The sequence below is a fragment of the Bos grunniens genome, chromosome 22 (genome assembly GCF_055505025.1).
Source record: "Bos grunniens cultivar Pamir isolate PY7600 chromosome 22, Bosgru_T2T1.0, whole genome shotgun sequence".
NCBI classification, from domain to species: Eukaryota; Metazoa; Chordata; class Mammalia; order Artiodactyla; family Bovidae; genus Bos; species Bos grunniens.
The window spans coordinates 41,718,115-41,740,136 of NC_141186.1; the positions used below are offsets into that span (position 1 = coordinate 41,718,115).

The 22,022-nt window shown below is 41.5% G+C and overlaps 1 protein-coding gene across 20 annotated transcripts in view; it reads left to right on the top strand.

The window, feature by feature from the left end:
- The window catches only part of FHIT (fragile histidine triad diadenosine triphosphatase), a 1,549,085-nt gene that overhangs the window by 1,239,161 nt on the left and 287,902 nt on the right, over positions 1 to 22,022 (top strand). For 13 of the 20 annotated variants that reach the window (XR_015151449.1, XR_015151451.1, XR_015151448.1 and 10 more), the window contains 2 exons: positions 519 to 664; positions 2,029 to 2,058. Coding sequence is in view for 15 of the 20 variants with exons in the window: in XM_086367115.1 (XP_086223241.1) it covers positions 519 to 664; positions 2,029 to 2,058 (176 nt within the window). In the remaining 5 variants the exon portion in view is untranslated. Of the gene's footprint in view, positions 1 to 518; positions 665 to 2,028; positions 2,059 to 2,300; positions 5,746 to 22,022 lie in introns of those variants that run through there. The other 7 variants (XM_086367104.1, XM_086367103.1, XM_086367102.1 and 4 more) reach the window with 1 other exon arrangement.

The following is a 22,022-nucleotide window of genomic DNA, read 5'->3' on the forward strand; positions in this document are numbered from 1 at the left end:
TGGCTGTACATTTTCAGAATGTCTACACTCCTTTAAAAAAGAAAACTGCTATTATCTTTTCATGAGCTGTTTTTCTAGAGAGATTTTGATATTAAAGTCTTAACCATGATGCTCTTCATAGAAAAACCAAATAAATATTCCAGTTGCTTTTCCAACCCAGAGCCTTTGGCTCCTTGAGAAGACTGAGCTTCAGAATAGAGTTCAGGAGATAACGGTCCAGAATAGATCGTGCCTCGTGGCATAATTACTTCAGCCAGCACTTAAGCCTTTTTGAACACTGATGTCTTTTTCTCTTAAAAGAACTTTCTCAGGGCACCACAGCTTCTCCTTCAGAGTATAATTAGCCGTCAGCTCTGTTTGAACTCCTTGGAGTTCAGTGGTTGGTAAATATTTGTTCTTTTATCCCTTAGCCTTTGTGAGTTCAGGCCCTGGGCCTGATTCAGTGCGATGGGTATAAACTTCTTGGCGAAAACGTTCCCTAAAGCAAGCAGAATGTACCTTAACAGACCTCACTGCAGATGTCCTCGTGTGTCCCCTCCGGCCAGTGGAGCGCTTCCGAGACATGAGTCCCGAAGAAGTGGCTGACTTGTTTCAGGCAGCACAGAGAGTCGGCACGGTGGTAGAGAAGCATTTCCAGGGCACCTCGCTCACGTTTTCCATGCAGGTGAGTATACAGAGAGCTCAGAAATTAGTTTTCATCCTTTTCACATTGAACTCTCTCCCGTGACAGCGTTTCCCCATTCTGTGCAGTGTAATATTGGCTTCTCAAGTGGCTCAGTGGTAAAGAATCCACCTGCCAGTACAGTAGATGCAGGAGATTTGGGTTCGATTCCTGGGTCAGGAAAATCCCCTGGAGAAGGGAACGGCTACCCACTCCAGTATTCTTGCCTGGAGAATTCTATGGACAGAGGAGGTTGGCGGGCTACAGTCCATGGGGTCGCAAAGAGTCAGACATGACTGAGCAACTGAGCACGCATGCAGCCTGGTACTGGGTTGGCCAAAAAAGTCCGTTAAGGGTTTTCTTTAAGATGTCATAAAAAAGAAAAAGTCCAAACAAACTTTTTGGCCAACACAGTAGTTTTGTTTTTCTTTAGTTGTTTCCCTCTTACAGGATTTCTTTTGTCTGTAGTTTGTCTGGAGTGCAGATCACAACCCATCAGGTTGACTTTAGGACCCACTAATGGACTGAGAACCAACACGTCTGAAAACCCCTGATGACACAGGTGTGCTTCATCCTGGCTACAGCCAGGCACAAACTCTCACCAGGTAGTCTGGGTCCTAGGAGTCAAAAGACTTTCCTAAATTTGCGGAGTTCTAGTGTAACTTTGAAATTTCTGATTTTAAAAACAATGCTTGTTCTGCTATTCCAAACCAGATGAACACTTACTTTTGCTTTATGTCATGGCTAATGACTGGATTTGTTTGCTTATTTTCAACTATTTCAACAACTAGTTTTGTGGAAATAGCTTCAGAAATCCCAGGGGAGAACCCAGACTAGGGAAAGAGTCCAGCTAGAATAACAGTTCCGCCTTTTCTCTCAAGGTCAGAACAGCTAGGAAGGGCCCACTTTCCCTGCTGTTGCCATGTGAGAGCCCATATTCTTGCTCAATGGATTATGTTTATAGCAGATTTCCTAAATTGAGACTTAAAGTCATCAGACATTAATTAAACTACATCTGGTTTAAAGATAACCAAAAGGTATGATACTTCACCTCCCCGAACATTTCCAGTCTTCTATTAATGGAATTAAAGCCATAGCCAAAAGCAAAGAGCATGAACAGTAGGAAGGGGGTTGGCTCACTGGATAATTTGTATCATTTTTATACATAACTTCTCACTTACTCTCAGACAGAAATGGAGAACTGTCAGGTTCTACACATTTGAAGCTCATGGTCCCCTTGAGGAAACTATAAATTAACACACAATGAAATTGGATCTAAATTATTAATGGGCGCTATTTCTGAATAAGCAGGAGATACCATCTATCTGTTCTCACCTCTTTTTTTTTCTTTGTTTTCCTGTTTCCAGGATGGCCCCGAAGCCGGACAGACTGTGAAGGTGAGTGCTTATTATGTGCATACAAATTAATAGGGGGTGATTACGAGAACTAATAAAAAATCACACTGAGTCATTTAGAGCACATTACTGTTTCACTATGTTATCTTCGAGGTCAGAGAGACCCTAGGCATTAGAGCCATAAATCCTGACATTATAAACTTTGCCAAGCAATATGTTTCCCATTAGTTTACAAGACATTTACCTTTTGTAGTAAAATGATTATTGTCCAAATGCTCAAACAGAAACTAAATCATGGAGTCCTGAAATGCAAGCCCGAGTCCAGGGAGCTCGTGGGAGGTGGTGTCTGGGAAGCAGCGCAGATGCCGGGTTTGGACTGCTGTGTCTCCGGTGAGGCCGGGGCGCCTCTGACCGCCTTCTGGTTCTGGTTCTATGCCGTCTTTTGTTGCTTTGCTAATGTGGAGCAGAGGGCTTGCTCATGTGGTGGCCCCACATTTGGTTTGTCCCCTCACTCCTCGACCCGTGTTCCCCTCTGTTCTCTTTCTCTCCACCCACACACCTACTCTTTTCCTCCCTTGGTACTCAATACCAAAGGTCAACGTGATGTGGTTAGTGGAGCTCAGAAATGGGTTTTAAGTGTGCCGGAAGAGGGGAGGAGGATTTATTGGGAGAGTCTCTGCTTTCTTAATAAAATAAAATAAGAGAATGAAATCCTGGATGATTCTGAAGCTGAGTTTCAGTCTCTTTCATACAAATGCAAATTCCTATGCAGTTAGTTCCTAAGCCAAAATCATAGAAAAGTTCTTTTTTTTTTCCCCACCTCCATGTTAGAAATCAGAAGCAAGTTTAACTGGGGTGTTAATGTTACATTTTTGTGAAATAAGGTTTTATGGCTTTGAGACTGGCTGTGAGCAAGTAAGGCAATGCTTGGTTCCAAGCGATGCCAGATAAACTTAATGTGCCTTTGATGCTCATCTGCATGTGGCTGTAATGCTTAACACAGCTACCACGGGGCTTTTAACATCGAATCTCTGGGAAGTTCTTTAAGGAACAAATGTAATTCCTTATGAAAAAAAAAGTTTAGGCTTGCTCCAGACACGCAGTGTGATAAAGATGAATTCTCAGCTTTTCTCAGCCTCTGTGCCTGGCTTCCAAACATGCAAATGGTAAAAAACAAAAACCAAAAAACCCCACAACAGTCTAATAGGAGTAGCTTCATTTTGAAATTGTTTTTTGAAATACAGAGACCCAGTTGCTAGACTTTTTAAAAAAATCAATATTCAGATATAAATCACCAAACTAGCAGATGAGTTAGATGCTTACTTCGTGCAGTATCTATTTAATGGAATTCCTTCAGCCACTCACAGTAATGCTGCGAAGGCATAGGAGTAACAGGGGAGAAATTGAGACCTTGTCAAGAGGCAGGCGCAGGTTGATAGAGTGTACAAATGATACACAGCTGAAATGTGTATGAGTATATGGGTTATACTATCTCAAAACGGTGTTTCAGGATTCTGAATGGAACATTAAAACATTTCCTAGACAAGCAGGCACTGAATAGAGACAAGAGTAGATTAGTGGTTACCAAGGGCTGTAGGAAGAAGGGAATGGGAAATGAGTACTGAGTAAGGGTTTCTTTTGGGGATGATTAGTGGTGGAATTAGTGGTGATAGTTGCGCAACATTTTGAATATTTTTAAAACCTACTGAATTGCGCATTTGAAAATGGTAGCTTTTATGTTATTTGAGTTTTATCTCAATTAAAAATGGCAATAAAACTTAAAAAAGAAGCAAAAAAAAAAAAAACCTAACAAGCACCCAATCTAGTATGGCTGACTACCATGGCTGTTGACTCTCTGACTCTAGCAGTGACTACTTTTTCATGTCCCAGTGATCTGGCCAAAATGTTTAATGATTTTGTTAGCTTTGGTGGTGATGATGGAGTAATTTTCAGAGTATAGCACTCAGATATAAATTGTTGAGTGTGGTTCTTATCATTATTACCATTGTATTTTACGTTAAGCTGTTTGTTTTTAGATTACAGTTTTTGGAAATTTTTTATTTTTCTCTACAGTTTTTGGTAGATTATATTCTTTTGGACATCTTTCAGTTGTTTCCTATGTGATCAGAGGATTTCTCCCATATGAATTAGCTGGGCCATCTTAAACCCTTTGTGTAATATTAAATGGCTGAAAGAAACCATCCACATGCATTCGACCCTTGAATAACAGAAGTTTGAATGGTGAGGGTTCACTTATATGGGCATTTTTTCAGTAGTAAATACTACAGTAATACAGATCAGTGGTTGGTGGAATCTGCAGATGCAGAAGTGCATGTATCTGGGCTGACTATAAATTATACATGGATTTTCCACCTCGAGGGAGGTTTGGAACTGTTAACCCCCAGGTTTTAAGAGTCAGCTGTACATACAACTGGGCTTCCCCAGTGGCTCAGCAGTAAAGAATCTACCTGCAACACAGTAGACAAGGGTTCAATCCCTGAGTCAGGAAGATCCCCTGGAGGAGGGCATGGCAACCCATTCCAGTATTCTTGCCTGGAGAATCCCATGGACAGAGGATCCTGGTAGGCAACAGTCCATAGTGTCACAGAGTTGGATGTGACTAAATTGACTGAGCATGCACGTACATACAACTATAATCTCAGTGGATGACAAAGTTTTGAAAACTGTCCTTTTAGAACAAGTCTATGTATCAAAAATTGTCTAATCTATTTTTTCTAAGTATGATTCTTACACTGCTGCTGCTAAGTCACTAAAGTCGTGTACTACCTACCTAAGAATTACTTTTCATGTTACTTTAGTAGAAAAGTTGATTCCATTTTTATTCTAAATCTACTGACTTAGAATCTTTGTGTTTGGGGCTTTTGCGTCTTCACTGTTAACACGCGCATCCTATGAGTCTTCTCAGATTGTAGATATTTACTAGTGTTGCTGTTCCACAGTAACTTCCTAGACTAGTTAAAATCACAGTTGAAGTTGCATTGCTTGCTCAGGTGATAGTGATTTAGAAAAAACTTTGGAAATTGCCACATGGCTTCTGAGAGGTCATTGACCTCTGATCCAATGGCAAACTTGGAAAGGATCATATGGGTTTCTTTTCTAAACAGGTTATGCTGCATAGTCCTGCTGTTAATAGAAATAAGTGAGATTAGTGAATTTGTCATATACCTTGGACAACCTTCAGCAGGTCCATGGATCGCCAAGCCTTGAGTGCTCAGTGACAACAAAGAGCATGTTAATATTTCAAGTAAGCAATAATAGAAAAGTTAGCGGAATATTTTAAAGTTCTTACCACTTTTTTCATTGAGGTCTTTAACCTAAAATTTACCCTGTAAAAAGCATTTTGCAAGTTTTGATAAAGTTTACCAAAAAACAGTTTATTTACCACAATCATGGTATAGAATATTCCCATCACCTTTCCCCCTCCCAAATTCCCCACGTCCCTGTGTGGTCAATCACTCTTCTCTACCTCTTATTCTTGGTAACTACTGACCTGTATTCTTTCCCCGTTTCGATTTTTAGCAGTGTCACATACCTGAATTGATACCATATGTAGCCTTTGAATCTGGTTTCTTTACTTAGCATGATGCCTTTGAGATGATCTGTTTTGCATGTATCAGTAATCTGTTCCTTTTTAATAACTATAAGCTTGTTTACATCTGAGGGACATTGGTTGTTTTGGATAATTATAAATAAACCACTAAACATTCACATATTAAAAAAAAAAAAAGATAGTATGTGGTGATGGCCCCGTAACCTTGACCCTAGGAAGCCAGAAGTCAGCCCTGCCAGAGAGCAAAACTGCATCGTCAGTATTTAGCTGTTGGGTTTTGTTTTTTAATCATTTTTTTATTATTGCTTTTGGCTGCGCTGAGTCTTTGTTGCTGCACGGGCTTTTCTCCAGTTGCAGTGGGCAGGGGCTCTCTCCAGCTGTGGCGCAGGACTTCTTATTGCGGTAGCTTCTCTCATTGCGGTCCTTGGGCTTGAGAGCACAGGCTCAGTAGTTGTGTTGAACCGGGCTTAGTTGCTCTGTGGCATGTGGGATCTTCCCAGACCAGGAGTTGAACCCGTTTCCCCTGCATTGCATGGTGGATTCTTAATCACTCGACCACCAGGGAAGCCCCTAGCTATTGGGTTTTGAAAACAAAATCTGACTGAGCATTTCAGATTTTGAAATTCATACAGTCAAATATTATGAGGCAGTATTTGACAACCTGCCACGGAAAACGCAATGACTATTTTGTTCATCTTTGCTTCTGTCTCTTGATATCCCACCTAATGCCTGGCTTCTAAACCATTTTTGTCTCACACTGCGTGGTAATAGCAATAAGCCCAGTAATGGTCTCTTCCTCTGAAGCAACCGTTGTTGTTAGAGGAGGTGCACCACTGAGTGAGCCTCTTGAACATGCTGTCCCTTTAGGATTTTTGTTTTGTGGGCTTTAAATTCTTCTTTGCAAAGAACAAGGTGGACTAGCTTACTCAGAGAGGCATTTGTGACAGGAAAGAGAAATATCAAACGAAAAAAGTGACCTCTTACTTCTCAGCTGATTATTCACTCTCCTGTTTGAGTTTAAAAGTAAGAGGGCACCGTTATCCACCAGGTGATTGGTGAAGCAATTTGAATATCCTACAGGCTTGAGAAATGACCCCTTTTTTCTGGCCTCAACCACACACCACCATATGTGTCTACACATGCATACACATGTACATATGTATACATATCTTGATACATATCACCATTACAAGGGGCTTCCCATGCGGTGCTAGTAGTAAAGAAGCCACCTGCTGATGCAGGAGTCACAAGAGATGAGGGTTCAATCCCTGGGTTGGGAAGATCCCATGGAGTATGAAATGGCAACCTGCCCCAATATTCTTGCATGGAAAATTCCATGGAGAAGGGAGATGGTGGGGTATGGTCCATGGGACCACACAGTCAGATACAACTGAGCAGCTAAGTGCACAGCACCTCATCATGTACATATACAATCAGATGTTGCTTTAGCATTAGCCCTCCCAGACACCCCCTCCCATCTGAAGTAGCCCTCCTAAGCCCCTCACTCCCTATCCTGTTTGCCATCCTCAACTGAAAACAAAACCCCATAACCTAACAGTTGTGGGTTATGTTTTATTCTAAGACCCTACTGAGGACTATAGCCTGGGAAGACAGCCTCTCAGATAGATCGGACAAACTGTTCCAAAGAGATAAAAGAGAAGCCAGGATATATAGGAGTTCTACTGGAAAAAAATGTAGTAGAACATCAAAAGATTACTGATAATCACACACACAAAAAAGCTTCATCTCAGGGAATGATTTTACTGCTTTTTTATGTATGGGAAGGTGCAAGAGTCTGGCTTGTTGAAATCTCTTTGATGCACATCTTTACTATCTAGGGCCAATATCCACTTTTTCTCCTTCCTGAATTCCCCTCAGGGTGCACTGTAGGAGCTGCTGCGATAGCTGATGGCTTAATGGCAGGCAACGTTCTTTGTCCAGGCCTTTTGATTTCCTTCAGGGTCTTCTTCACTATCTTTTATTTGTTGGTATGTTACTTTTTTTTTCCTGTACCATATTGTTTCTTTAGTCCCTGGAGAATGTAAGCTTCTTGAGAACCTGCATTTTGTCATTGTTTACTATGGCTATCTTGGGTGGTATGGGAGGAGGGTGGAGATGCTAATGATGGAACAGATCTATGCTCCTAACTTTATAGAAGCACATGATGTGTTGTATTTCAATGTGCAGTCGGAGGTGTGGGTTTTCTGGAGTTTCTGTCAAGACTCTCCCTTATTCTGCCATCACTGACAAAGACCAGAATTTCCACTAATCCAATTCCCAAATCATACTCGAAAATGTAATTTCAACTAGCCACATCATTAAGGCAATGTTCTGTCCTTTAAAAGAGATGCTACTGAGTAAGTTTAATGTGAGCTTTTAGAGCAATTACTATGTGCGTCCTTAGGTGGGAGAGTGCTTTAGATATATTAAAGAGAGAGATTTATGGCAGGCAGGTAATTTAGAATTTTATAAGAGCTATTTATAAAATATGCTTGCTTACACTCTTCTGTGTTTATGGTGCTTGAATCCTCTACTTAGATATTTAATTTTATAGTGTTAACGCTGTGGGAAGTGTCTCTTATTAACTGTTGATACATTAGTGATTACTTTTTTGGATTGCTTTCGGAAGAACAAAGAAACAAATCCTTCAAAGAAATGTGATTTACAAATTAAAATAGCAATAAACAAGCTCTCCATTCACTGAGGAGTTTCTTTGGTCCCTTCCACAAGATTTGCTAATCTTTGCAATTCATGAACTTAGAGGACATTTTAGCTCTAAGTCCAGGAGCTAATACACTTTGACATCAGTAAGAGGCTCCATAGAAGTTTTAGTTTTATGAGTTTGGGCCAGCCTCTTAACCTCTATGAACATTTATTTCCTCATATTTCAAATGGGGGGAAACCCTAGCAAATATATTGAGTGATGATGAGAAGAAACCAGTATGAAAATGGGAATAGAATGCCCAGCCCACCACATCTTATTCCTAGGGCCTTATGCATGTTTCTTTCTTTTTTTATTACTTACTTACTTACTTAATTTTTGGCTGTGCTGGGTCTTCATTGCTTTGTGTGGGCTTTCTTTAGTGACATGATCAGATCAGATCAGATCATTCGTTCAGTTGTGTCCGACTCTTTGCGACCCCATGAATTGCAGCATGCCAGGCCTCCCTGTCCATCACCAACTCCCGGAGTTCACTGAGACTCATGTCCATTGAGTCAGTGATGCCATCCAGCCATCTCATCCTCTATCGTCCCCTGCTCCTCTTGCCCCTAACCCCTCCCAGCATCAGATTCTTTTCCAGTGAGGGGCTATTCTCTAGTCGTGGTGTGCGGGCTTCTCACTGTGGTGGCTCCTCTTGTTGCAGAGCACAGGCCCCAGGGCACGTGGACTCAGGAATTGCATCTCTAGGGCTCTAGAGTGCAGGCTCAGTGGTTGGGGCACACAGGCTTAGTTACTCCAAGACATGTGTGATCATCCCAGACCGGGGATCAAACCTGTGTCCCCTGCATTCGCAGGCATATTCTTAACCCTTGGACCACCAGGGAAGTCCATGTTTTTGTTAATTTTAATCTTACCCTCAGCTTTCTTGTCCTTAAGACAGGCTAAGGTGTCACTTTATGAGACTGTTTCTGGTATACGGGTTGTTTGTAGCCCTGTCTAGTTCATTTATTCATACAGTAAATTCTCTCACTATTAATTACTGCCTTTTAGCTTACATTCTTGGGGAAAAAAAACCACTTGGTTCTGATCATATCACTTGCCTAGTTTGAATATCTAGTTTGAACTTACAAAATTGACCACTTGAACATTCAGACATCTGCCTTATTACTCGGGGTATGAAATCTCAGCCCTGATAACTTTCAACCTCTGCTGTATCCCTTGGTGGTAATGAGTAAGCTGTGCTCCTGAACCAACAGTGTACTTCACCACGGCTTAAAGTAGGCTTCAATAGGACAGAAACTTGTCTGCCCCCTACTGCTGGCTCAGTAGGTCAGATGTGAGACCCAGGGCACCGCATTTTAACAGACACAGTCAGTGATGTTCATGTACAGATCTCTCCAGTGCAGAGCCACTTAGCAAAGAAGTGATGGGATGTGGAGGGGTGTCCACATAGCAGCTTGCTTTCCAATCCAGAAGAATTTCTCATATTTGGTGTGCAGAGAAAGGAGAAACCAACATCTTAAAAATCAAAATGATTCTTACTTGACTGGTATTTATTATTTTCATCTGGAAAGAAATTTCATGAGAGCTATAATTTGCCAGAGACTTTTATCATTTGATTAAAACATGAGGAAAATCACCTTGCCTGTGTTTATATCTAATGCCTGTGTCTACTGCTGAAGAATTAGTATCTTCAGGATGCAATCACTTTTATCTTGTGCAGTTGCCTTACAATTTGCTTCTCTGCTCTGAAAATGAACCCAGTTTTCCTGAGTTTGGTAAATCGAAATTCAGTTTGGTGTTCAGGGGATGGGTTGGGTGTATAGGTGGGAGTGGGCACCTCCAATCCCATCCTTCCCGTTGACTTTCCTTCCCTGCCTGGTGATTTGGAGGCAAAAGCCCTCATCCCTGGCTTTCTGGGCAGGAAAGGGAAATGAGCCTGTCTTTCCCCTGTGGGAAAGTTTCTTTCTTCTTCTAAACCCTTAAGCCCTTCTTTAAGTGAGTATCAAATCACTGAGTTTTTCCATTTCTAAGTAGTTAATCTTGAATTGCATGATGCCATGTGGGTCAAAGCACTGAAAGGAAAATTAACCAAACTCTCTGGTCTTCTTCCCTTTCTATTTGTTAATTTCCCCCTGTTCTCTCAAACTCCAGGGCAGCTTAGGTGGATCGGAGGGGAATGCCGCGGATGGAGTGAGGGTGGAAGGGAAATGTCATCAGGACTACACTCCTGATGAAGAGGGAGGACTCTGCAGCCAGATGGCCTGGTTTCCTTCCCAGAGCTAACACCTATCATTTCTATGACTCTTGCAAAAGTCAACCTTTTTAGCCTCATCTATTTATAAGGTTATAAAATGGGGGTCTTAATAGTATCCTGCCTCATAGGGGTGTTGTGAAGATCAAACAGATGATAATACATGTAAATGTCTTTGACATAGCACTTGACACACAGGAAAGTCTCAATAAATATCTGCTATTAGTTTATAATTTTCACTTAATCCTCATGAATCTAAAAATAGGGCATTGATATTTTATACTTAGACTAAGGTTTATGGAGGCAGTCACTTAACAACAACGATAAGAACAAAACACAAGTTAAAGATAGGAGAGTTGGGATTCAAACCCAGGCTTGTCTGAAAGCCTGATTTTCCATTTTATCATCTGAGCTGATCCTCAGAACACCTTGTACTCAGTTGCTGTTGTTCAGTTCTTCAGTTGTATCCGACTCTTTGCGACCCCATGGACTGTAGCCTGCCAGTCTTCCCTGTCCTTCACTGTCTCCCAGAGTTGGCTCAAACTCATGTCCATTGAGTTGATGATGTCATCCAACCAGTTCATCTTCTGTTGCCCCCTTGTCCTCTTGCCCTCAATCTTTCCCAAATGGCATTTGACCCAAACTGCATCAGGGTCTTTTCAAATGAGTTGGTTCTTCGCATCAGGTAGCCAGAATATTGGAGCTTCAGCTTCAGCATCAGTCCTTCCAATGAATTTTCAGGGTTGATTTCCTTTAGGATTGACTGCTTTGCACTCTGTAAGCATAGCCAAAGATACATAAGGAGATGTTTTGTAAATATTTTGTCTCCCTCAACATAGATTCATCTGCATTGTTTTTCTCTGCTTAGAATAATGTGACTTCCATCTAAAACTACCCAGGGGACTCTCTCTATAATTTTATTATACAGGTGAAGGTTAACTAACTTAAATGCTACTTTATTGCTGGATGTCAATTTACAGCAGAATTATATGTTTTAGATGTTTAATTTTTCATTAGTGCTACCAAACAAATTCCTTTAGTAATTGGAGGTCCTGACATATAGCAAAGTGGGTATTGGCTGTTAAATTTATTTGGGGATCTGTGACACAAAAATGTGGCAAATATTTTGATGCTTTTTTAATGTCAGTGTTTTACAGGTTTCGGTGGACTATCTTTTCCACCTGATGCTCATAGTTTGGGGGGTTATTTTAGTCACTGTCAAATCAAATATACTGTGAAAGGCAAAGTGCTTTATAGACCTTAAAGTGCTACGTAAATGTAAGGCATTATTATTCAGACTCACCTTCTTCCCTCTGTTGATGCAGTTGGGGCATTTATTCTCTGTCATTTTGCTGTGAAATACTAGGTGCTAAGTACTAGTAATCGCTGAAGATATTATTCTCTCACTATTTTGCTGTATATGTTTCAGGTCTAGGACAATGTGCATAAAATTCTCTAACTCCATGTAACCACTTCATTTTAAGTTTAAAGTTTTAAACCTGTGACATCTAAATAACTGGCTTGGGTAAAATGTTTATTTTGTTAAAAAAAAATAAGTAGTTAAACTTGTTCCGATGAATCCTGTGACAAGGATTGAATAGTTTGGACTAAATATGAGTGGTCAGTCCAGTCTTCTCAGATGATTAATTTGTTACAGGCCACATTACACACCTTGAATACAGAACAGGGAGTGAAAGGCCCTAAAATAATGGGCGCTTTGGTTGAAACTGGACATTTCAGCTCAAACAGATCCAGACAGAACTGAAAACATTTGTTTCAGTACTCAGTAAAAAGAATAAAATATAAAAGGAGACATCTGTTTGAGTGTAAAGTGTGTGGATCTACGTATTGCTTAGTGAAAGAGGCAGCCCTGTGTTGAGATGCCCCTGGTTTCAGGGCCAGGTGGAAGGGGCACCCTGGCTTGCCCAGGGTGCAGGGACCTTTCACCGCCTACCTAATATGGTCCTGGTTTTCCGTTATATTATTTATAATTTATGAAGAAATATAGAAAACTATCTCTATAATTTTTTATTTCACAGGCATCCCATCAGAAGAATTTTCCACTGGGACATGATTCTGCTCATCCATTCTTTCTTCTGTCTTTATCTTAAGCACATCACTAGTGCTCAGACTTCCTATGTTCAAATCTCTAATTTTGTTGTTCAGTTCTTCAGTCATGTCTGACTCTTTGAAACTCCATGGAACACAGCACACCAGGCTTCCCTGTCCTTCACCATTTCCCAGAGTTTGCTCAAACTCATGTCCATTGAATTGATGATGCCATCTAATCATCTCATCCTCTGTCACCTCCTTCTCCTCCTGTCCTCAATCTTTCCCAGCACCAGAGTCTTTTCCAATGAGTGGGCTCTGAGGATGGGGCCCCTAAAAAATGGTTTTTGAAAAGTCCCCAATTGATTATGATGGTTACACAGATTTATGAACTGCCATTTTATTTGTGTAGCTAAATATGTTTTGATTCTCAGTCTATGTGACCTAAACTCGCAATTGATTCTGGTGGTTACCCAGATTTATGAACTGCTGTTTTATTTGTTTAATATTAATAAGTTTTGAATTCTTGATCTAGATGACCTAGATTTGATTCTTATTCCCAAATTCATCCTGAATTATTCTGTTTGTCCTTTATGCCAAAGCCATTACTAAAGTAATTCTCAAGGCTTGAAAAGCAGCTGGAAGACTTAAGGGTTTGATGACCAAGCCTGGGTCAGAGGGAAGGCAGGGTAATGAATAATAGACATGGCGAGGTGCAGAGGCGCGTACATGGAAGAATTCAAATAATGTCCTTTCTAAAGACATCTGAGTGAAAAACATTGGGTTGGTGAGAATGTGTAATGGCTGTGGGGCCAAACACAGTGAGAAATTGTCCTCCAATTTATTTGTGAAGTATGTCAGTGCTGAGAAAGGATAGTTTTGAAATTTTAACCTGATGTGTCACGAAACATCAATCCTACACCTTCAGCCTCATAGCAAATCCTCTTGCTGGAAGAGCTGCTCATCCACCAAGACGAGGGAGAGAGAGACATAAATTGCTAGAAGCCTTCTGAATCAGATTAATCCCACGCCACAGAGGGAAAGGATGAAAATGATGGTTTGCAATCCTTCTGGGCTCATTCAATATAAAGATAATTGGTTTGGCTCTTGTAATGAAAACCCACATTTCTTTCCCCTGTAGTTTTGAATACGCTTTTCTTGTTCCTGATGGTTCATGAAAAATAAACATGAAGTTGTTTAGGATGTTGACCTTGCCTAAAGTGGTTTAGAAGAATAACCAACATAGAGTGAACAAAGTAAACTCCTCACATATTCTTTTACTTTGTGGCGAAATCCATTTATCCTAATGTTCATATTCACATCTCTGCCCCCTGCCCCAGGGTCTGTGTATCAGTGTTTGGTCCCTGAAAAAAATTTTTTCTAATCATACTTGCTAGATGGATGCCCTGAAAATCGCCCAACAGGACCTTTTATTTGTGTTTCAATTCTTCTGTTGGTTATAAATTGTATGAACTCCCAGATGTAATCCAGTTCTAGAAGGGTAATTTTGAGGACACTGTTTAATCTTAGAAGGAATAAATGTGATTCCAAGCTCAGTTCTTCTGTCACATGACCAGGGATGAAACTCATTCTTGAGGAAGAACCTCAGAGCAGGGGATGACTCAGAGAACCCCAGACAGGCACGTGACCTTGAAAGTCCTGTAGTATCTCTGCCTTCCCGTAAATGATCCCCCTCTGTAGCCTTTAAATCGGTCCTACATCCTTCTCTACACCTGGCAACCCAGTGTGCTCTACGGTAGCTGTTTCCAGCCTGGAACCGCTCTGCTCTGTGATTGAGGGTGAGGATTCCCTCGCTGCCAACAGCATCCTGTTATGGCCTCCCAGGAAATGAACATCCTGCCTGCCCGTGCTTTTGTATTGGGTTGACCAAAATGTTCGTTCGGGGTTTGTCCATAACATCTTACAGAAAAACTTGAATGAACTTTCTGGCCAACCCAATATCTAGGATTCATTCTTTAATTCATTCGTCCATTGCCTGCTGTGTTCCACATATTGGTACAGGTCCTGGGAGAACAAGAGGAATGAGGCATAGTCCTTGTCTGTCTTTAAGAACAGGTAAAATAAGGGCTATAAGAGAGGAAGACTAAGAAGGTTGTAGAAGTTGTATATTGTTGTTTACTCACTAAGTCCCATCTGACTCTTTGCAACCCCATGGACTCTACTCCCCCAGGCTCCTCTCTCCATGGGATTCTCCAGGCAAGAATATTGGAGTGGGTTGCCATTTCCTTTCCAGGGGAACTTCCTAGCCCAGGGATTGAACCCATATCTCCTGCAGTGCAGGAGGATTTTTTACCACTGAGCCACCAGGGAAGCACAGAAGTTGTATAGTTCATATTAATTCCTTCTACCTGTGTTGATTGAGTACCTACTATGTTTCAAGCACTTCAGGGAACTGGGATACAATGAGAGGAAAGACTGCCAAGGAATAACTCTCACCTTATTGTCTTTCTCTACATGAAAATGAACAAGTAAAATGATTGCAGATTTGGAGGAGTTTTAGAAAGGCTGTAAATGGTGCTGTGAAAGAGGAGAACATGGGGAGAGTGAGGGGGATGGGGGATGGGGGAATGCGCTGCTTCAGGTAGGGTGGTCAGAACAGGCCCACTGCAAAGGTGACCCATAAGCTGAGACCTGAGGAATGAGCAGAGTCCAGCCAAAGAAAGAGCTGGGGAGGGAAAAACTTCTGAGCCGAGGAAACAGCAGCAGAGATGAGCTTGGCAAAGTCAAGGAGATTGCTGGAGCCTGGGTGGGCAGGGCTTCAGGGTGGAGAGAGAGGTGATGATGGAAGATACGTTTGAAGAGATGAGCAAGATTGTTCTACCGGCATAAGTACAACACCACTGTAAGGAGTCATACTTCTATTTTTAATGTACCTATTGTTTGGATTGTATTCTAAGGACAGAGGGTATTTCACCTGTGCTCAGTATGGTGGATCCTCTACAGTGATCTGGCTTTCAAGTTTCTAGGAAGTTGAATAGTTTGGTGTCATATATCTTCTGGGCACTGCTTGTCTCCCCAGAATACTCTCCATACTCTGCTATTTAGCAGCCAAGGAGACAGGATGCACGCGAATCCATCTCTAGCTCCAGGTGCCAACCTCATTTAGTTAATCCAGAGGATGGCAAGTTTTTTCATAAAAGCCCAAATGGTAAACATTTTAGGCTTTGAGGGCTTGATGGTCTCTGTCACAATTATACGATTACCTTTATAGCACAAAGGCAGCTATTCAAAGTATGTAAATGGATTTGTAAAAATGGGTGTGCCTATATTCCAATCAAACTGTATTTGCAAAAGCACAATTGAGCAAGATTTGGCCCAGGGGCTGCCCATCGCTGGCTTCAGCCAACTCTTTGCCACAGCGATGACCTTGATCAGCCTGACCTAAGTCACTTAGAGAGTAAGATTCCCTTGGCTTCAGAAATAGCTGTTCCCAGATCCTGAAGGATATGTGGGAAGGCATGCTTGTAAATAAGAAGGCACTGACCCTGATGCTGCTGGCCACCATCTTAGTATTCCCAGGATTCCAACCTGCTTTAGAATGAACCAGGTGCTGAGGCCCGAATGGCAGAGATGGAAAGAAGTTGGATCCTTGGTCACATGATAGGGGGTTCTGAATTAACCAGCCCTGAATCCTGTATGACATCTAGACCTTTTGGTTACATGATTTAATAAAGTCCCCATGTTGTTTCATCCAGGAAGACTTGAACTTTCTGCTACTGTCCACGAAAACCATCCTCCATTTGATCATCTCCTCTAAAATATTCAGTTATTGTTACTCCTTAGTATGCTTAACTGGCAGTTTGAGTCAACAATTTCTAAAGTGTTTCTGCAATATCTGCAATACTCATCAGATGCCAATGGGGATTGTGGAGTGAAAGTCTGCGAATCAATGGCCCTAGAAGAGCTTAACTTCCCAAAGGCTCCCTTTAGTGCATGACCACAGGGTAATTCCATTAACTTTAATGACTGGTGCTGTACAAAATGGGTCCTGTTAGTCTATTCTTCCCCTTCTTTCTGTGTTAAATCTTCTCCTGCAGCTAATTCTTCAGGGTAAGGTATGTGCACCGATGCCATTCATTCCTTGGCCTTTATTAATATATGCAGGACTCTCTCTCAGGGAAGGAGTGCTAAGTGACTACATTAAAAATGAATCCACTGCCCCATTTGTGGACTGTGAGAAAACCCCAGAGTCAGGGACATCGATGGATTATTATTGATTGTTCTAAGATCCAATAAAATCATAAATATGGCTCAGAACAATGACTGTGGCCACATTAGCAAATTATCAAATCCATAACTTGCTTCTGAGCCTGGCCTCAGAGATTTAAATAAAGTGCCAGAGGGTAGAAAGTTGTATTTTAGGAATGTGACAAACCAGGGCTAGGAGAGAGAAATTTATGATTTAATTTGCTGTGCAATCTAATTGAGAATAACTATTAGATTTTCTTTAAAGTGAAGTTTGATTAGGTTTTAGGTGTCAGAAATAAACTGGAGATAGGGGTCAATTTACACTTTTTTGGGAGTCTGTCAGGAGGGGAAAAAGAAGGTATTCATCGCAAGGAATGACTTTCCTGGGTGACCTTGCACCTTGCCTTCTGTTCTTATTTCCTTTGTTCAAATAATTAGGTTATACCTGAGACTAGCTGATTCTTCCCAGAGACTTGCTTTTTACTTTCTTCACCAAGTGTCAATTTTCTCCCGTTTAGAAATAAATCAATTCGAAATGAAATTACCCAGAGCATTCATTTTTCACCATCTAGTAAATGAGTCTCTCAAAAGAACACAAGGTCCTCCTTTTCAGCTCCGGCTTAATAAAATCCTTCTTCTCCACAGAAGCGGTGCAGAGCTGCTGTCTCTGCCTTCTCCAGGCTTTCCATCTTTGGTGGACTACATGTGAGGCGATATTTGCTCTGTAAAAGGTGCTGTCGGCCTCTCTGTAGGGTCCCACACATATTTTCTGAAGATCTAACCTGAAGTTGGGCTGCCTGATTTACAGTTCTAACACATAGCATGTGGAAAAAGCTGCCATGGCATTGTAACACCCACTAGCCATTATAAGAGTTCACTGGAAGCTCCGGCCTCAGACGGCCTCCAGTCACACACACACACACACGCACGCACGCACACACTGGTGGCTGGATTTTCAGGGATGGGTTGACTCTCTTTCAACTCACTTCAGTTAAGTGGAAAAGTGATTTGCACAAAGGTAAATGAGATTTCATAGTGATCTTTGTAGAACGGGCTGACGGACTTTTGCAGACAGTCAGTGGAAGCTTGAAAAACCAGCTGAGAAATGATAAATTACTGCTAACTGTCCTAATTATCCCTTGACACTCTGTTGAAACCTGACTAAATTTTGCTGAAACTTACAAATAGGAAAGAAATTTAAGGTTTAATAAATTATCCATAATAGAAATGCTTAAAAGAGAGAGAGGAAAGGGAGAGAGAGAGAGCACGAGCGAGCGTCACAGCCTAAGAGCTGCTATTGATCACCCAACAGCTTCTTGAGCCGTAGAAAGAGGCAGGAATTGGGTGAGAGAAATGTGTTAGATAAATTATAATTTTAATTGCCAACCTAATTGATGATATTTAGCATGCTTGTTAGGTTAAGGAAGACTCTGAGTCAACTCCCAAGGTCATCACGTTAATAGACCTAGTAAGCGTGTAATTTGCGATGAGTTGCTTTGTGAACCTCGTTGTTCTCTGTAAACTGCCTCATCATCATACTAGCGTTAAAGGATCACGCACGGACTACATGTGTTTGTTTCTCGGTGTTTTAGTACAGTCATCTTGTACTTACCCATCTTCTCTATTTTATAGCCTTAGGTTTAGTTCACATATAAGTCCATGTAAAATGCCTAGAGTGATGGCTAGCTCGCTGTTTTAACAGCCATCTTATTCCAGTTTGGAGAACTCCAGGTAGAAAGGTTTACTGTAGCTGCCACAGCTGCTGCTGCTGCTTCTCCTTCCTCTTTTTTAATATCCTCTTCTTCCTTTCTTTTCCCTCTTGCTCTTCCTCTTTTGCTTCCTCTTCTTTTATCTTTTCTGTGAATCAGCATGGCAAGAGCGGAATGCTTACTCTTTCATCTTTCTCTCTGGAGTCTGGGCATTCTGGATTAATTCTGTACTTTCTCTCCTTTCTTAAGAGAAAGAATTAATTAATTAATTAATCCTATTAATTCTGTAGGATTTGAAAGAAATGTGTCCTCCTTCCTTTAAGGACTCATTGGTGCCTTTAACTGTATAGGCAGCCAGCAGCAATTTGCCAAACTGGTTCCCCACATCTAGATGTTGTCTGTTTGATGACTCTTTTGTGTTAAACATGTTGCCTAGAATCACAAGGGATTCTGAAGATGATATAGGAGCAAGTGGTATATTGCAGTTCTTGGAACATCTTGTATATGTCTTAAGCTTGAGGGTGATTTCCCCAAGTACAGAGCCTTACCTAAGTCTGGACATTCTTACTGCAGATGAAGATCATTGAAAATTAAATGGTTAGAAAGATCCTCTTGGCAGGCACTGCTATCAGGTGGTATTTCTTGTATCCTTTCCATATTTTTGAAGACCATCAAGTCTGTTCCTTGATATGAAGTCCCATGGTGTAAACCATCCTCAAGACCAATTGGTTATTGATAGATTTGCTCTTTGGTCTCACTGTGAATGAAAGCTGACAGCAGCGTGAATTGTGAACTAATATTCTTCCTTAACCAATCTCAGAGGGTTTTTTCCACACCTGGGGTATTTGCAGACACTGACTGTTCTCCTACCTAACGCTCACCAAGCGTTTATGCTAGTTATTTCCCTCATAGCAGGTTTACAAAAGGCATTTGGAGCCCATTGGACTCTTTCAGTTCAGTTTAGTCACTCAGTCATGTCCAACTCTTTGCGACCCCATGGACTGCCGCATGCTAGGCTTCCCTGTTCATCAACAACTCCCAGAGCTTACTCAAACTCATGTCCATTGAGTAGGTGATGCCATCCAACCATCTCATCCTCTGTCATCCCCTTCTCCTCTTACCTTCAATCTTTCCCAGCATCAGGGTCTTTTCCAGTGAATCAGTTCTTTGCATCAGGTGGCCAAAGTATTGGAGTTTCAGCTTCAGCATCAGTCCTTCCAATGAATATCCAGGACTGCTTTCCTTTAGGAAAAAGGACTGGTTGATTTCCTTGCAGTCCATGGGACTCTCAAGAGTCTTTTCTAACACCACAGTTCAAAAGCATCAGTTCTTCAGTGCTCAGCTATCTTTATATTCCAACTCTCACATCCATACATGACTGCGGGAAAACCCATAGCTTTGACTAGATGGATGTTTGTTGCCAAAGTAATGTCTCTGCTTTTTAATATGCTGTCTAGGCTTGTCATAGCTTTTCTTCCAAGGAGTAAGCTTGGGGTGACAATTGGAAGCATAATTTAATGATAAGCAGCTAATTCATTAAACATTGGCAGGGTCGTAGAATCTTTTCAGTCTGAAAGCTCTGGGCATTTTCTGTAGAACAATTCAGGTACACATTCAATGTTTGCATTTAATTTTGGGAGCTCCCCTTGCCCCTGACACCTATCCACTGATTCTTTAACTGAATTTACCTGAATTGTTGTCTTCCACTTCAGTATTTGGCATAGTTAGTATCACTAACCTAAATTGATGGGATGAATCTTGAGGCAGGTTACAAAGAGCCATGTCCTCCCCATCTGAGAGATTTGAAATTATAAACTATTTCCCTCACTTATGAGAATTCTTTGCTCTGAAGATTGAGACTAGCTCTGCTCACTGTTAGTTATGTGGCTTTAGGCAAGTGTCTTGATACTCTCTCTGGCTTTGTTTTCTTGACCCTGAAACTGAAATAAGAATACAGTTCCCTCCTGCATAGGATTTTGTGAGTAATTCAGGAGGCCACAAATGGCTTTCTTGGAGCACTCTATTTGTATGTATCAGTTATTTATTGCGACCCAGCCACAGGCCAGCTTGTCTTCTAGCTTCTGTTAGGACAGCAGAGAACAAAGAGAGGTGGTCCCTGCCCTCAGAGAGCATCTCCTCACTTGCTTTGTCATCATCACCTCAGCAGTTTTGCCATCGCCCCTGGGTGAAGGAAGGCTGATCAGAGAGTCAACAGAAACCCTGGGAGAGGAGTGAAGGTGAATCTCAGCTTATTTCCAGTCCCCTCAACTCACCCTGTTAATGGGCCCCGGATTCTTATTGATATTGAGCACACTGGTTTCCAAGTAACCTGAGTTTGACTCCCTAGTCAAAAGGAGCTGAACATGCAGAGCTAGTTCTTCATGTTGAAAACTGTAGTCTATCAGATGTCACTGGGGGAGGAGGGTGGGGTGGATAGTCTCTGCAGACATGCAGGTTGTCTGTGAAGCATGGCCCCTAAGATGGCTATTTGCTCCACTGAGGAGCTTTATGCTATATTTCTTGTATCATGGATTCTTTTTTTTTTTTTTTAATGGACAATTGAATGATTGAGCAACCATTTCTTCCATAGCCCTGCCAAGATAGGACAGTATTCTGGCATCAAACTCTACAACATGAAGTGGGGATTTTCTTAACCTTTGAAGACTAGGTATGACCTTAAACCAATCTTACAAATCATAGGAACTCATTCCAGTCAGCTATTAAACTTGATTTCCCTCTTCAAAAGACTAAGCATGACTTGACATTACAATTAAGAAACTTGAGAGTTAGGAATTGAAATTTGAGAGTTACAAAGTTTAGACTTGAGTTAAATCTCAAGTTAAATTCAAGAGTGCAAAGTTGGAAGTTTAGCTGGAACTATGTTTGAAGTTAGGTTTTAAAATTGATATGGTTTTGTTCTTTCGTGTGTGTGTGTGTGTGTGTGTATTATATATGTATGTATGTTCTTAATGTCCTTACTAGATTTCCTCTGTGGGCTTCCTGGGTGGCTCAGTGGTAAAGAATCTGCCTTCCAATATGGGAGATGCATGTTTGATCCCTGGGTCAGGAAGATCCCCTGCAGAAAGAAATGGCAACCCACTCCAGTATTCTTGCCTAGAAAATCCCATGGACAGAGAAGCCTGCTGGGCTGCATTCTGTGGGGTCACAAAAGAGTCTATTATGACTTAGCAACTAAATATCAACAAAGATCTCCTTTGTAGCTTGATCTTACAGCCATGGGTTTTTGTTATCCTGGACAGCACTGTCAGAAGGAAGAGCAGAGCCCAGTACACTCAGAGCTCAGACTCATGCAACCCTTACATGGTTGGGATGTGTCCCCAGCAAAGTCTGGGATTGATGGCTGTGCTGTGGCCCCCCGAGAGGGCCCCTGCCGCCCGTCCTGTCCCACCCTCAGCAGTCCTTGCAGCCACTTCCACAGGCTGACTCTTGAGAACATTTGTTATGCAAACACTCTGCCATCTGCTGTGCTGTGGGGGCTTCCAGGCTAGTCCAGAAACAGGTGTGGTGTCAAAGCAGCTTAGTGAGTAAACA